This window comes from Candoia aspera, chromosome 1, assembly GCF_035149785.1.
Source record: "Candoia aspera isolate rCanAsp1 chromosome 1, rCanAsp1.hap2, whole genome shotgun sequence".
Lineage (NCBI taxonomy): Eukaryota > Metazoa > Chordata > Lepidosauria > Squamata > Boidae > Candoia > Candoia aspera.
In genome coordinates, this window is record NC_086153.1 from 63,850,190 (window position 1) to 63,862,869 (window position 12,680).

Genomic DNA, 12,680 nt, shown 5'->3' on the forward strand with positions numbered 1-12,680 from the left:
GAAACCTCGCGAGAACGTCTGAGCCTCCACGTCCCCCGTGCGGCTCCGTAACCCCCGAGTGGGATTCCCTTGGCATTGCTACATCCGGGCTCTTTCCGCCTCGCCTTGGGTCGGGCCCCGGTCGCCCGGCTCTTCCGTTAGCGTTTGCGCCTCCGAAGGCGCTGCTGGGGAAATGTCCGGCCCCGGGGCAGCCGCGGACGCCGGGGGAGCGAGGAGTGGGGCAGCGACGGCGACCGCGGAGTGGGGAGCCTTCGAAGACAACATGCAGGTAGCGGGGGGTCGGGCAGGTGCTTTCCCGTCTCCCCGCTCTCGGGATCCAGCTGTCGAATTCGAATTACGCTCCCCTTCCGCGGAGCCGCCGTCGCCCCGTTCCTAAGACTGCTTTGGGAACACCAACAAGGCAGGAAATGAGCCTATTTTCTCTGCGGGGCTGGGGGAAAAGTGGCTGACACTGCGAGCATGTCCCTTGGAGCTCGGTCAGTGCGTTGCGAGGGAGTCCATAAAGAGAATCGCTGCATGTTGTGCGAACGAGCAAAAGTCGTGGACGGTGTCACAGTAAAATAAATGTCTGCAAGGAAAAGGTCCCAAAGGCGTTTTGCGCGAGGAGGAGGCTGGATTCCAGACACGGATATCTGATCCTCCAAGTTGCTGCTTAGCTTTTGCAAGCGCCTTGCCTAAGCTTAGTTCCTGGTTTCCAGGTAGAATTGGACAGCTATGCAGATGAAAAGTTATTCCCAGCATTATGTTTAAGCTTGTACTTGGATTAGATTGTATTGCTCTAATAAAAGACAGCGATCCACATTCCTCTGTTGCTGTTCTTTGGCTGCAGTTTGTTTGCCAAACTTACTGAATGTTTGGCAGCCTTCAGAGAGAATAGCCCAACCTGCTTGTTGTCGTCTTTTCTGCCAACCCACCCAAGTTCTGTAAGCAGTCTTATCGTACATTTCTGTTGCCTTTGCTATAATCATAGTTGCACAAGACTCAAAAATTTACCCATAATGCTGAATGCACTATAGTAGAGCAGTGTTTCTTAAAGTGTGGTCCCAGGGCTACTGCAGGTCCCCCAAGTCCCTTTGAGCAGTCTGCAAAATCAAAATTATTTGCCAGATCTTAAAGGTATTTCCAAAAATTTAAAGCAATGTCACCCTTCTCATTATTATTTTTTATTTGGTAAAAAAGTAGGTTTTCATGAAAATATTTGTGTTAATATCTAATTAATTTAATATTGCTATTTTTACATGATTCAATAAATAAATGTTCTACAAATGTGTTAATTTTAATATGTAAATATTGATAAATATAACCCATACAGAGAAAAGCTCTTTTGGGGTCCTCCATAATTTTTAAAGGTGGGAAGGGGTCCTGAGAGCAAAAAGTTTAAAAAACACTGCATTAGAGAATAAAATGTGCCACATAGCTGGGTATGGACATGTGGAAGCAAGTAATGTTTTCAAGGATAGACAGGTATGAAGTGGTAAGACTGTAAATGGCATTGATGTAAACTAAATTTAGTTTTTTTTTCTTGCCCCTTAAATTTTTGGTTACTATTTCTTACTCTTTCTGCATTTTACATAAGTTTGCTCATTTACAGTCTTCTTTATCCAGTTGCTCTATGTTTCCAACAGCATGCATCCTATGGAAAGCATTTACTATTCAGTGGGTATCTATCAGTTCAGTTAAATATTGATGTATCTGTTTAACAGACTATCTGCCCAACTATAAAAAGCAGCAGTTTTAATTACGGTTCCCCCAAAGCATGTGAATGTTATTAGTGTTTATTCTGTGTTCCATTTTAATTTAGTAGTAAAATATCGTGCCTAGCACTCTTTGATAACAGTGTAGTAACCTGCCTCAGTGTTGTGACAGAGACCTGGAGAATAGGCAAGTGGGAAGAGCAGTATCTTTAAGTCAGGGTAGTTTATGACATAAATACAATACAGGTAGTCCTCACTTAACAACCATTCGTTCAGCAACCATTCAGAGTTATGCTAGTGCTGAAAGAATGGCTGGTCCTTGAAGTTTGTTTGTTTGTTTACGGCCATTGTAGCACTACCACCACCACCCCTGCAGTCACGTGATCAAAATTTGGGCACTTTGCAGCCCACCTGCGTTTACAACCGCAGCCTGTGCTTCAGCTTCCCCCCCACCTATCTCCCACCATCTCTGCCATTTTGACTGCCCTATACTCTGTGCCTCAGCCACCCTGCATTCTGCCCTGCAGCCACACCACCCTACACTCCACAACCCCTGCCACCCCCAGCTGTCCCTTGCCATCTTCTTCCTCCTGCTGCTGACCAGGCATGCCTGGCCTTTGCAGTGCCTCACACCCTGCACCCCGCCTCCCCAGCTGACCCTCTCTGTCGTCTTCCTCCCACTGCTGATGAGACGTGCTTGGCCAAGGCAGCTGCTGGCCCTTCACAAGGCCTCACGAGGTCTTGCAGAGGCATTGCAAAGAGCCAGCAGCTGCCTTGGCTGGGCACATTTCATTAGCAGCGGGAGGAAGGAGACAGCAAAGGTCAGCTGGGGGTGGCAGGGGTAGGTGGAGGTAGCAGAATGGAGGGCAGCCAAAAGGGCAGAGATGAGGAGATAGGTGGGTGAGGGGAGTTGAAGTAGAGGTGAGCGTGGGAGGACAGCGGAGCCTCGTCTGCCAAAGGGAGCTCACCAGGCCCGGCTGGGGAGGAGGCAGCAGGATGGAGCCAGCAGTTCACACAGGGCAGGAGAATCATAAGGTCCTTGCCTAATGATGGCAACTGGAACTGCCATCGCTAAGCAGTGCAGTCTCATGATACTTACGACCGCTTCACTTAGTGATGGAAATTCCTGTCCCAATTAGGGTTATTAAGCTAGGACTGCAGTGCAATTTTAAAAATAGAAATTGGTTCTGCAGCATTGTTGGTGCTTGCTATTTTTAAACTTAAGTAAAAACAAGTACATATCCAAATATATCTTCCTATGTAAGTACAGCTTAGAAAACTTGTGGGTTTTATGTTTACTTCCTTATCACATGATAGAGTTTTTAATAATAAACTGTTACTGTTAGATTCCAGTTTGCTGTTAACTATACTGCCATTATACTGTACTATCAAACTAAAAGCAGTGCATTCTTTTAAAAGGGAAGATATGAATACCTTTCTGAGTAGAACAGTAGTAGCATTTTTCATTATATTGTTGATTTTGCAAATGGAGCATATTATCCATAAACCAATTTAGCAGGTTTTCTTCCAGCTTAAGATAAATACTCTGTCTAAAGATTCCTGTCCAGCATATAGGTAACTATATTTGGGCTGCAGAAATCTGGGCAGCTGCAACATAGCAGCAGTTAGCATTTTCTGTCTCTTTTTGTTGGCATCTAGTAATTGTCTGGATTTTTGCAAACGAGATATGGTAACTGGCTGTTTGTTTCTTTTCAGTGACACAGGTCTATTTTTTGTCTTGTGATTTTACATCTCACTCCTCAGGACATTATATTTCCAGAGTGTTGTGTGTGATTTCAGTTAAATCAAACATAAAAACAGGAAAGGACTGAATACATAAAGGATATTTTTAAGGAGTAAAAAATGAAGGACCTAAAGCCTAGGAAAACAGAAAGACCTTGTTTAATCTGAAAAAAGTGTCAAAAATGGGGACCAGGCAAAGGATCCCAAATATGTGTTACGCTTGGAAAAGGCTTTTCTCTAGTTCCTGGTGAAGGTACCCAGATAAGAATGTATGTGGCTGACTTTTCAGGTAGGTGGAACTGAGAATTCCTTTAATATCTAATGACCAGGCCATCACAGAGACTTAAAAATAAGCATAGTACTTTGAGTTTAGCTCAGAAACAGACCAGACCTGACCTGACCTGACCTAATAAAACTCCACAGCAATGATAAGATACATTCCTAGGATCCCATCCCAAGTAGTATTCTACACCACCTGCCAGACCCTTGTACTATACTTTGTGGTCTAGTTCAGAGGTTTCCAGCGCTGGGTAAGTGTAGCAATGTTGTCTCTTATCTTGGCCTTTTCTTCAGGCTGTAACAGTTTTATATTGAAATGGTTTCCAATACTACTTAGTGTTCCTGAAAACAGCACTTTTATTAATACTCTTGCATCTATAAATGGAGTTTTTCTTCACAAACTCCAGTAGTAGCCTCTAATTATTTCCAGACATTAAGTTTACTCAGTATATATGGCAGAATGTAGCAAATAGAGACAAATCAGGTTTTTCCTACTCTTTGAGTAGTGATAAGTAGCTGCATTAGAGGAAGAAAACGTAGAGGCAGTGACAGACTTTGTATTTCTAGGTGCAAAGATTACTGCAGATGCTGACTGCAGCCAGGAAATCAGAAGACGCTTAATCCTTGGGAGAAGAGCAATGACAAATCTCGATAAAATAGTTAAGAGCAGAGACATCACACTGACAACAAAGGTCCACATAGTTAAAGCAATGGTGTTCCCTGTAGTAACATATGGCTGCAAGTGCTGGACCATAAGGAAGGCTGAGAGAAGGAAGATCGATGCTTTTGAACTGTGGTGTTGGAAGAAAATTCTGAGAGTGCCTTGGACTGCAAGAAGACCAAACCAGTCCATCCTCCAGGAAATAAAGCCAGACTGCTCACTTGAGGGAATGATATTCAAGGCAAAACTGAAATACTTTGGCCACATAATGAGAAGACAGGACAGCCTGGAGAAGATGTTGATGCTAGGGAGAGTGGAAGGCAAAAGGAAGAGGGGCCGACCAAGGGCAAGGTGGATGGATGATATTCTAGAGGTGACAGACTCGTCCCTGGGGGAGCTGGGGGTGTTGACGACCGACAGGAAGCTCTGGCGTGGGCTGGTCCATGAAATCACGAAGAGTCGGAAACGACTGAACGAATAAACAAAAGTAGCTGCATAAATTAGTATCTCTTGAGATGGGCAGTGCTGAAATTTGAAAAATAAATAAATATGAAATCCCAAACTGGGAGTAATGCTTATTCTAATTTTTGTAACATTTTGTGCTTTCTCTCAGTGGACATGACCTAGTAAAATCCTGTTTCTTTGAGCCTTCTTTTTGGTGTTGATCCATAGTTCTTGTTAAGAGAGGATGATTGTGCACCTGCATTTAAATACTTGTATATGTTTGCATTACTCAGGGTGGAAGCTCTGCTGTAATTGACATGGAAAACATGGATGACACATCTGGCTCTAGCTTTGAAGACATGGGTGAAATGCACCAACGCATGAAGGAAGAGGAGGAAGTGGATGCAGAAGCAGCTGCTGCTGATGAAGAAGATGGAGAGTTCTTGGGAATGAAAGGCTTCAAGGGGCAGCTCAGTCGGCAGGTAGCTGATCAGGTAAATGGAGATCATATTGGTTTACTGGCGCTCCTCTGATTTGATGAAGTTTGAGCTTAGGAGACTCCGGCATGCTTCTGATTCTAGTCCTCAAAGGGACAATGTTCTGACCCTTCTTCCATAGTACAGTACTGATCTTCTGTTTATACCTTTATATCTTTATATCTTTCTTAGATAGGCAGTACAGTATGTGGTTTAATATAGAGTATATATGGGGCAGCTTCTTCACCACTCAAAGTCTTGGTTCATTAGATAAAAATCATACTATAGTTGTGATACTGTGCAAACTATACCACTGTGATTTATAAATTAGTGTGTTATTTGAATCTAGCCATTCAGCTTAGGCAATAAATCATGTTTAATCAAAATCATGGTTTAGCACAGTGTGTTAGCCAAGTTACATGGTCAATACTTACTATAGGGTTTATGACAAAAACATTACTCAGGTTGGTTTTACTTCCTTATGATCCCAGAAGTAAAGTTAACCTCCTTGTTCATGTAGGTAAGAGGGAAAAAAATATCTAGAGCAATAGTCTCTCTATATGTATGATCCTATACTAAGTAATTTTGCTTTGATATGGTGGACTAGAAACGTTCTTGATCTGCAGTAATTTTTTTAAAGGTTCCCTTAATTCTGCAGAACGAGAAAGGAGAGCTTGTTTTATAAATCTCTTCCCTTTTTAAGATGTGGCAGGCTGGAAAGAGACAAGCTTCAAAAGCCTTCAATCTCTACGCTAATATTGATATCCTCAGGCCCTATTTTGATGTGGAGCCAAACCAAGTTCGGAACAGGTAAGCAAGCTTGACAGCTTGTTCCTTTCAGTTTGCCTTGTCTATCAGTGCCATTCATGGAGGTGCTCCTTATCATAGCAACATTTTAATAATGTTAATAGCAGAGCTGCCATTTGTGATTGAAAGCAGTTATCTACCACTGATACTGTTTTCTGCTAATGAAAAAAAGCCATTCAGTTCCATAATGCTCAGGCTTAGGAACAACTACCACCCGGGTTTTGGTTTTGTTTTCAATTGCAGGTCTTTTTCAAGCCTCGCAAGTGGGACACAGGGATGGCCATGCGAAGAATACGTATGGAGACATGATTCTGCTTCTGTTGTATCAGTTCTGTCTTCTTTTCATTCATAATCTATGTACTTTATCTGCTAGGGAGACAGACAGATGGCATTTAAATGGGATGGCTGTCTAAGAATTCAGATGCTTTATTCATTTCCTTCTAGCTATTAATACTCTCCTGTATAATCTGTTTTGCTTCAGATTGCTGGAATCCATGATACCTGTGAGGATGATCAATTTCCCCCAGGTGAGCTCGTTTTAGAGCTGGAAGTGTTTAAGTAGAACTTCTTAACCTGTTGTGAGCCACCCAAAGTCACTTAGATGAGATGGGCACCCATACAAAATGAAATCATCATCATCATCATGCTATGAAGCTATATTCTGCTTCATTTTTTTCTTCAGCTATAAAATGAGTGTGATAGAGTGCTAGCTATCGTGAGTTACCCCCTTATTTTCTAGTTGGTGAACTGCTTGAGTAGAAGAGAGTAAGCAGTGAATGTTAAGGAGTGATGACCATATTCAGAATGTAGTGGACCAGTGCTCATATTGCTTCCTTGTTTCTATTGTCATGTCTCTTCCTTAGTTTATACTTAGCAAGCAGCCCTTCAGTACAGTGGGACCAAGATTTGTTGGATCATTCAGACTTAATAGTCCTGATAGATAAGTGCTTGGGGCATCATTATCGATCATAGAAATTGAATTTCAGTAAAAATATGAAATTGAACTCTTCATCTAGAATTGTGTATCATCAGTTTTCATACTACATCAAGTCAGTTGAACACTGTCAGAATCATTTGCCAGAAAGGGGCACAGAATAACTTGCTGCTTATAAAAATGGTGTAGTTGTTCTCCCGTAATAGTTCTGTTAACTTTTGCAAATTTTTAGCAAAATGTGAATGAGATTTTGAACATATTTTTAACCGACTGACACAATAGGTTTCGTTTGAACACTGATAAATGGGTACCATATATTATTTTACAGAAGATAGCCGGTGAGCTTTATGGTCCTCTCATGCTAGTCTTTACGCTGGTGGCTATCTTGTTGCATGGAATGAAGACATCAGATACTATCATTGTAAGTAGGGGGAAATTGTTTTCCTGTCTGGTTAGTGGCCAGTTCTGTGTATCTTTTGAACTTCCTTGATGTTGCAGTCATGTACGCATTGTTGATGGGGAAAGATTTGTTTTGAAGTGCAATTAATGCCTGCTGCAGACCTCACTACATGGAATATCTATGGGAAGTATCATTTGATAGCCCCACTTTCATTTTTCCAAGGATGCCTTTCTGATATTCACCTGCTCTTTCTGCAGAGGGAAGGTACCTTGATGGGTACAGCAATTGGCACTTGCTTTGGTTACTGGATAGGTGTTTCCTCCTTCATATATTTCTTGGCATACCTATGCAATGCTCAGATCACCATGGTCCAGATGTTGTCACTGCTGGTAAGTAAAAGTCAACTTTCTACTAGGGACTGGCCTGTCGGAGTCTAGAGCAGCTTTTCCCAATCTAGAGTCATCTCAAAGCAATATAGTTAAGATAGTCCATCACATCTGGCACATGTTGAATTAGGGACAGCTGATGGTTTTGCATCTGCACCAAGTATAGATAAACAACTTTGTCAATCATAGAGCCAATAATGCAGTCTTTATATTCCACAGCACCTACAATTCAAATGGAATGTTCCTGGTATCCATCTTGGGTTGGTTTATTACTGTTGTTGTTTTTATAACTTTACTCTTTTGTATCCTGCCCAAAGTCTTTTTAATAGGACAGTCTGTAAACATGTAGAATAAACTAATATTTTACGGTGGTGAGAGAAAGTTTGTGAACCCCTAGAACAATTCACAATCCAAAACATCAGATTTCTTTTCCTTCAGCCATTCTGCTGTAGAGCTATGTCTGGGTTTAGCTTCGTTGTTGTGCTGTGTGACCTTCATTTGTTTCAAGCTTCAACTCACAGAAAGAAACCCTGACACTCTCCTATAGAATTTGCAGATGCAATCTATAATCCATTGTTCTCACAATGATTATGAGCCATCTGAGCTTTGAGACCTCAGGGTAGCCCCAAACCATAATACTGTCACACTTTTGTAGGAATGCTTGTTTTGTTTTCTCCCAATATAGTTTTCTTATTAATGTCAACACATCCATTTTGTCTCATCTGTCAGTAGAACATTTTTCCAGTTGCTTTCTGGATCATCCAGGTAGTCTTGTCAAAGTTCAAAACAGGCAGCAATATGCTTTCTGAGATCAGTGATTTTTTCCTTGGCATCGTCCCATTCTTGTTCAGTGTTCTCCTTCTGGTGGACTCACGAACACTGATATAAGACAATGCAGAAATAGCCTGCACATTTTTTGCTGTTACTCTGGAATTCTTTGTGAATTCCTGACTATTGGAGTGATTCTTTTTTGTTGGATGACCATTTCTGGGAACAGTAACAGTGGTACTGTACCTCCATTCGTACACTATCCTCCTGGCCTTGGATTGATGGAGGTAAGTCTTTGGCAATAGCTCTGTAGCCCTTTCAGCCACTGCAGAATTACAAATAGTTCTAATGGGTTCACAAACTTTCATCACTGTAGATCATACAAATGGAGGCAGATGGTGGTAAAGTTAAATAATTTTGATTAAATTCTAAACAACTTTATTTCCATTAGTCTGCATGATTATTGTTCAGTTGGCTGTAATAGCCAGACGTTATTTTGATAATCTGTAGATTGCTGATAAGTAGCTATTGGATTTTTTGCTGTATCAGGAAGAACAGCAGTATGAGTATAGTGGTGTTATTTCTGCCTGAGAATTTCCCCTGCCTTCTTGCTCTGATTAGCTATGCTTTCCTTCCTTCCTTTTAGGGCTATGGACTTTTTGGGCACTGTATCACCCTCTTTGTCACCTACAATATCCATTTTCATTCCCTTTTTTATATTTTCTGGCTGGGCATTGGTGGTCTCTCCACACTACGAATGGTGAGTAATAGGAGTCATCAGGAGGCTCTGTGCAAGCCATAGAAGTGATTCTAAAAGTAAATGAGAAAATTAGTACCTGAATTTGGTTGTTTGGGGGATTTTTCCCTCCAGCCCATTTTCTGATGTTTTTTAAGAGATTGTATGCAACCAGTCTAGGTAAAAGAATCTTATTTTAAGTCTTGTTAACTGTATTTTGCAGGAATGGGGAAACTGGGTTGCTTTACCTACCCACTCCCTGTGCCCCTGACAATAGTTCACAAGACTGTCAACCAGCAGGGCCAGCTGTGAGAAATTTAAACCTGAAATATAGAATTATTTAGGCTATTAGAAATAAGAAAGCAGTTTTGAAACCAAGGATCTGCAGTTGTATCACAACTTAAGATAATATGTCATGAAAAATCTTGGCTCCTTTCTGGTGATATACAAATGGGGTCTGAGGTAACACAGACTTGGATTTTGAAATTGAGGTACACGAGTTAATGAAAATATCAATCCTGTATGTAGCAGCTGTAAAGAAAGTCAAATTCAAAAGCTAAGGTATTAAAACTAAAGCTCTATTTTAACGTTCTGTATGTAATTCTGCATACTGCGTAAAGTTTAGAATACTGTATTTAGTTCCAGTCACCATATCTATAAAGGGATATTGTAAGGCTAGAAAAGGTATAGAAAGAGACAAATGAAATTATTTGGACCCTAAAGCAGCTTCTCTTTCAGTAAAAATCTTAGAAATTGTTATTTCTCTTGTCCCTGTGCTATTTAGATTTTGTATCTGGAGATTGTAAACCATGAGTTCTGATTTCTGTCTTTCCTAGGTTGCTGTGTTGGTGTCACGCACAGTGGGACATACCCAGCGACTCATTTTGTGTGGAGCACTTGCTACCCTGCACATGCTTTTCCTTCTTTATCTGCACTTTGCTTATCATAAGGTTGTGGAAGGTAAGAGAAGAAATTAAAGCTATTGGATTTTGGTTTTGGAAGAACAGCCCACCGTTTCTGACCTTGTAGGACTAAGCCTTCAAATTTAGGGCTGATCTTTGAGAACATCTTCAGCAGTTCTCCGTATGTTTAACCTAGTGATTTGATTTTGTATGATGGCCCCATTCCTCCTTTGGGCATTTCACATGTAATGGCTTTTTTCACATCTGTAATTTTCATATAGAGAGATGTGTTGGTAGGTATGTGCAAAACCTATTGTTCCAGAAACTGAACCTTCCAGAGATCTCTTTAATGTCCCATATCTCCTCTGGACCAGCAGATCTGGCTGTTCTCAGAACTGGTCATCATCTGAGCCTAAAGCCATGTCTGGAATATCATAAGCAGCTTCTAGTTTGATGGGTTCACTTCTGGAAAATCATAGGCTCCCCCTGAAATAAACCAGTTCAATATATGAGAGAGAGCAACCACCCCAGAGTTTTCCTGAATGTTCCATTCCCAGAACAATAAGCTTTATGCATCTCTAAATTTTTGTCACAAGTATGACTCCAAATGTATATTTTAGGAAATAATTCATATCAGTAAAAGCAGTTCAGTTCAACAGTAGAACCAATTATTCACAGAAGTTGTGGGCTCAAACAAAGACTAGACAACCGTCTGCCAGGAAGTCCATGGAAAAAGGGGCTGGATGACCAAAATGGCCTCTTCCAACTTAGTCATTCTCTGATACTGCAGCCCTTATTTCTATAGTATTCATTCATTCATTCATTCATTCATTCATTCATTCATTCATTTGAGGCAGATTTTGACCTAAGCAGCAGCATTAGTGCAAAAGGTGATTAGAGAGGAGCCTGCTTTGTCTTTCATTGTACCTAAACTGTCAGCTTCTCATGCTGCTGATACTTACAAAAGGAGTAAAACCTATCTTCATAATTTTCATAATTACGATGTCACAGCGAGCCATGGTCACTTGATCACAATTTCCAATGTTCCCTGCTGGCAAGTCAATGGGGAAACCAGCAGGAAGTCAGAAGTTGCAATCACATGAGGTCCTTGCTTAACAACCAACACAGTCTTTACTTAATGACGGCAACCGTGACTGCCAGAATTGCTGTCACTAAGCAACGACCATGTCCAATAGTAACAGCAATTCCAGAGTAATATGAAATTAAATATGATGAGTGTTGGTACAATACAGCCTAGTATTTAGTACTGATATTGTTGATTTTGCGACTTTCAGGAATCCTGGACACTTTGGAAAGACCCAACATTCCTCCCTTTCAGAGAGTTGCCAGAGACATTCCAGCCATTTCTTCTGCTATAATGAATATAACAACCAAAGCAGTTGCTGCATAGACATAGCCTTACAGACTGGTATGCTCTCCCAGTCATACGTTTTGCTGCTGTTACCAGAATAGAGGGACAAAGCAACAGCAGCAGTAATTGGCTTATCTGCAGATTTGCTTTTGGAAGTGAAGTCAGAAGACTCCAAGGACATTTCAGAAGAGCTGCCTGTGTCCAACGTTGGCCAAAGTGGACTGGATAGAGCCTTCCTAATGGGCCCTGTATATTTAAGTGGGATTGCATAAGTCATTCTTTTCCTCTGTGTACTCTTTGTGCTTGATCTTGTCTTTTTAGGGTATGTGTATCTCCTCCTTTGTCAAGGGAAGAATTAAATTAAATGGATATTGGTTCTCAGCAATCTTTTCCATTGGACCCTCATCATAAATTGAGAGCAGGTACATCACTTCTTTTCCTGTCTGTAAGATAATTTGGCTTTGATTGATAGTGCTAATACTGGTAAACACCACCATCCATTCTTCCTACTTACACAAGTGTTGCTCACAGAATATAACTATTAAGTGCCCACAATCATCTTCTGAATCCAACAGTTAGTTGCATCCTGCATAGGAAGTCTTGTATGTCAAGACTGGTAGTCTTTGGTTAGCCGAATAATTTATCAGTGTGTGGCAGTCTAGCATTTAATGAAGGGCCCATTTAGAAGAGTGAATCATTCTTTCTTGAGCAATTTATTAATGTCGTGCATTTGTATTTATAGCAGGTTTTAGCTCATCCTCTTAAGTATGGTATATCTTTTAAAAGCAAGTTTAAGCTTTAGCTAATTGTCAGCAATTATTTTTGCTATTAGATGTCTCCCTATTATGTACATTTCCACAACTTTGCTGCTGGATTCTTCCCTGGAGGCAACATGCATTCCTAGTCTACTATTTAATCAAGAGCACTAGAAAAATGACATTGACTTTACTTTACAAGTACAATACTGTACAGGGTTCTGCTTTTTCGTAACAGTACATGCAAAATATAGCTCCTATCACTTGACTATGCTATTTGTTTTCATTTCTGTTTTTCCAATCTTTTGGAAGAATTACTGCAG

General features: G+C 40.9%; 1 protein-coding gene across 1 annotated transcript; it reads left to right on the forward strand.

Annotated features, from left to right (window-relative positions):
- Positions 1-39: 39 nt before the first annotated feature.
- YIPF3 (Yip1 domain family member 3) lies at positions 40-11,979 on the forward strand. The gene is made up of 9 exons (XM_063305490.1): positions 40-268; positions 5,115-5,315; positions 6,001-6,107; positions 6,586-6,631; positions 7,367-7,459; positions 7,696-7,827; positions 9,239-9,352; positions 10,165-10,288; positions 11,526-11,979. Exons 1-9 carry the CDS (start codon positions 173-175, stop codon positions 11,639-11,641), a joined length of 1,029 nt encoding a protein of 342 aa, XP_063161560.1. The 5' UTR covers positions 40-172; the 3' UTR covers positions 11,642-11,979.
- The last annotated feature ends 701 nt before the right edge of the window (positions 11,980-12,680 follow it).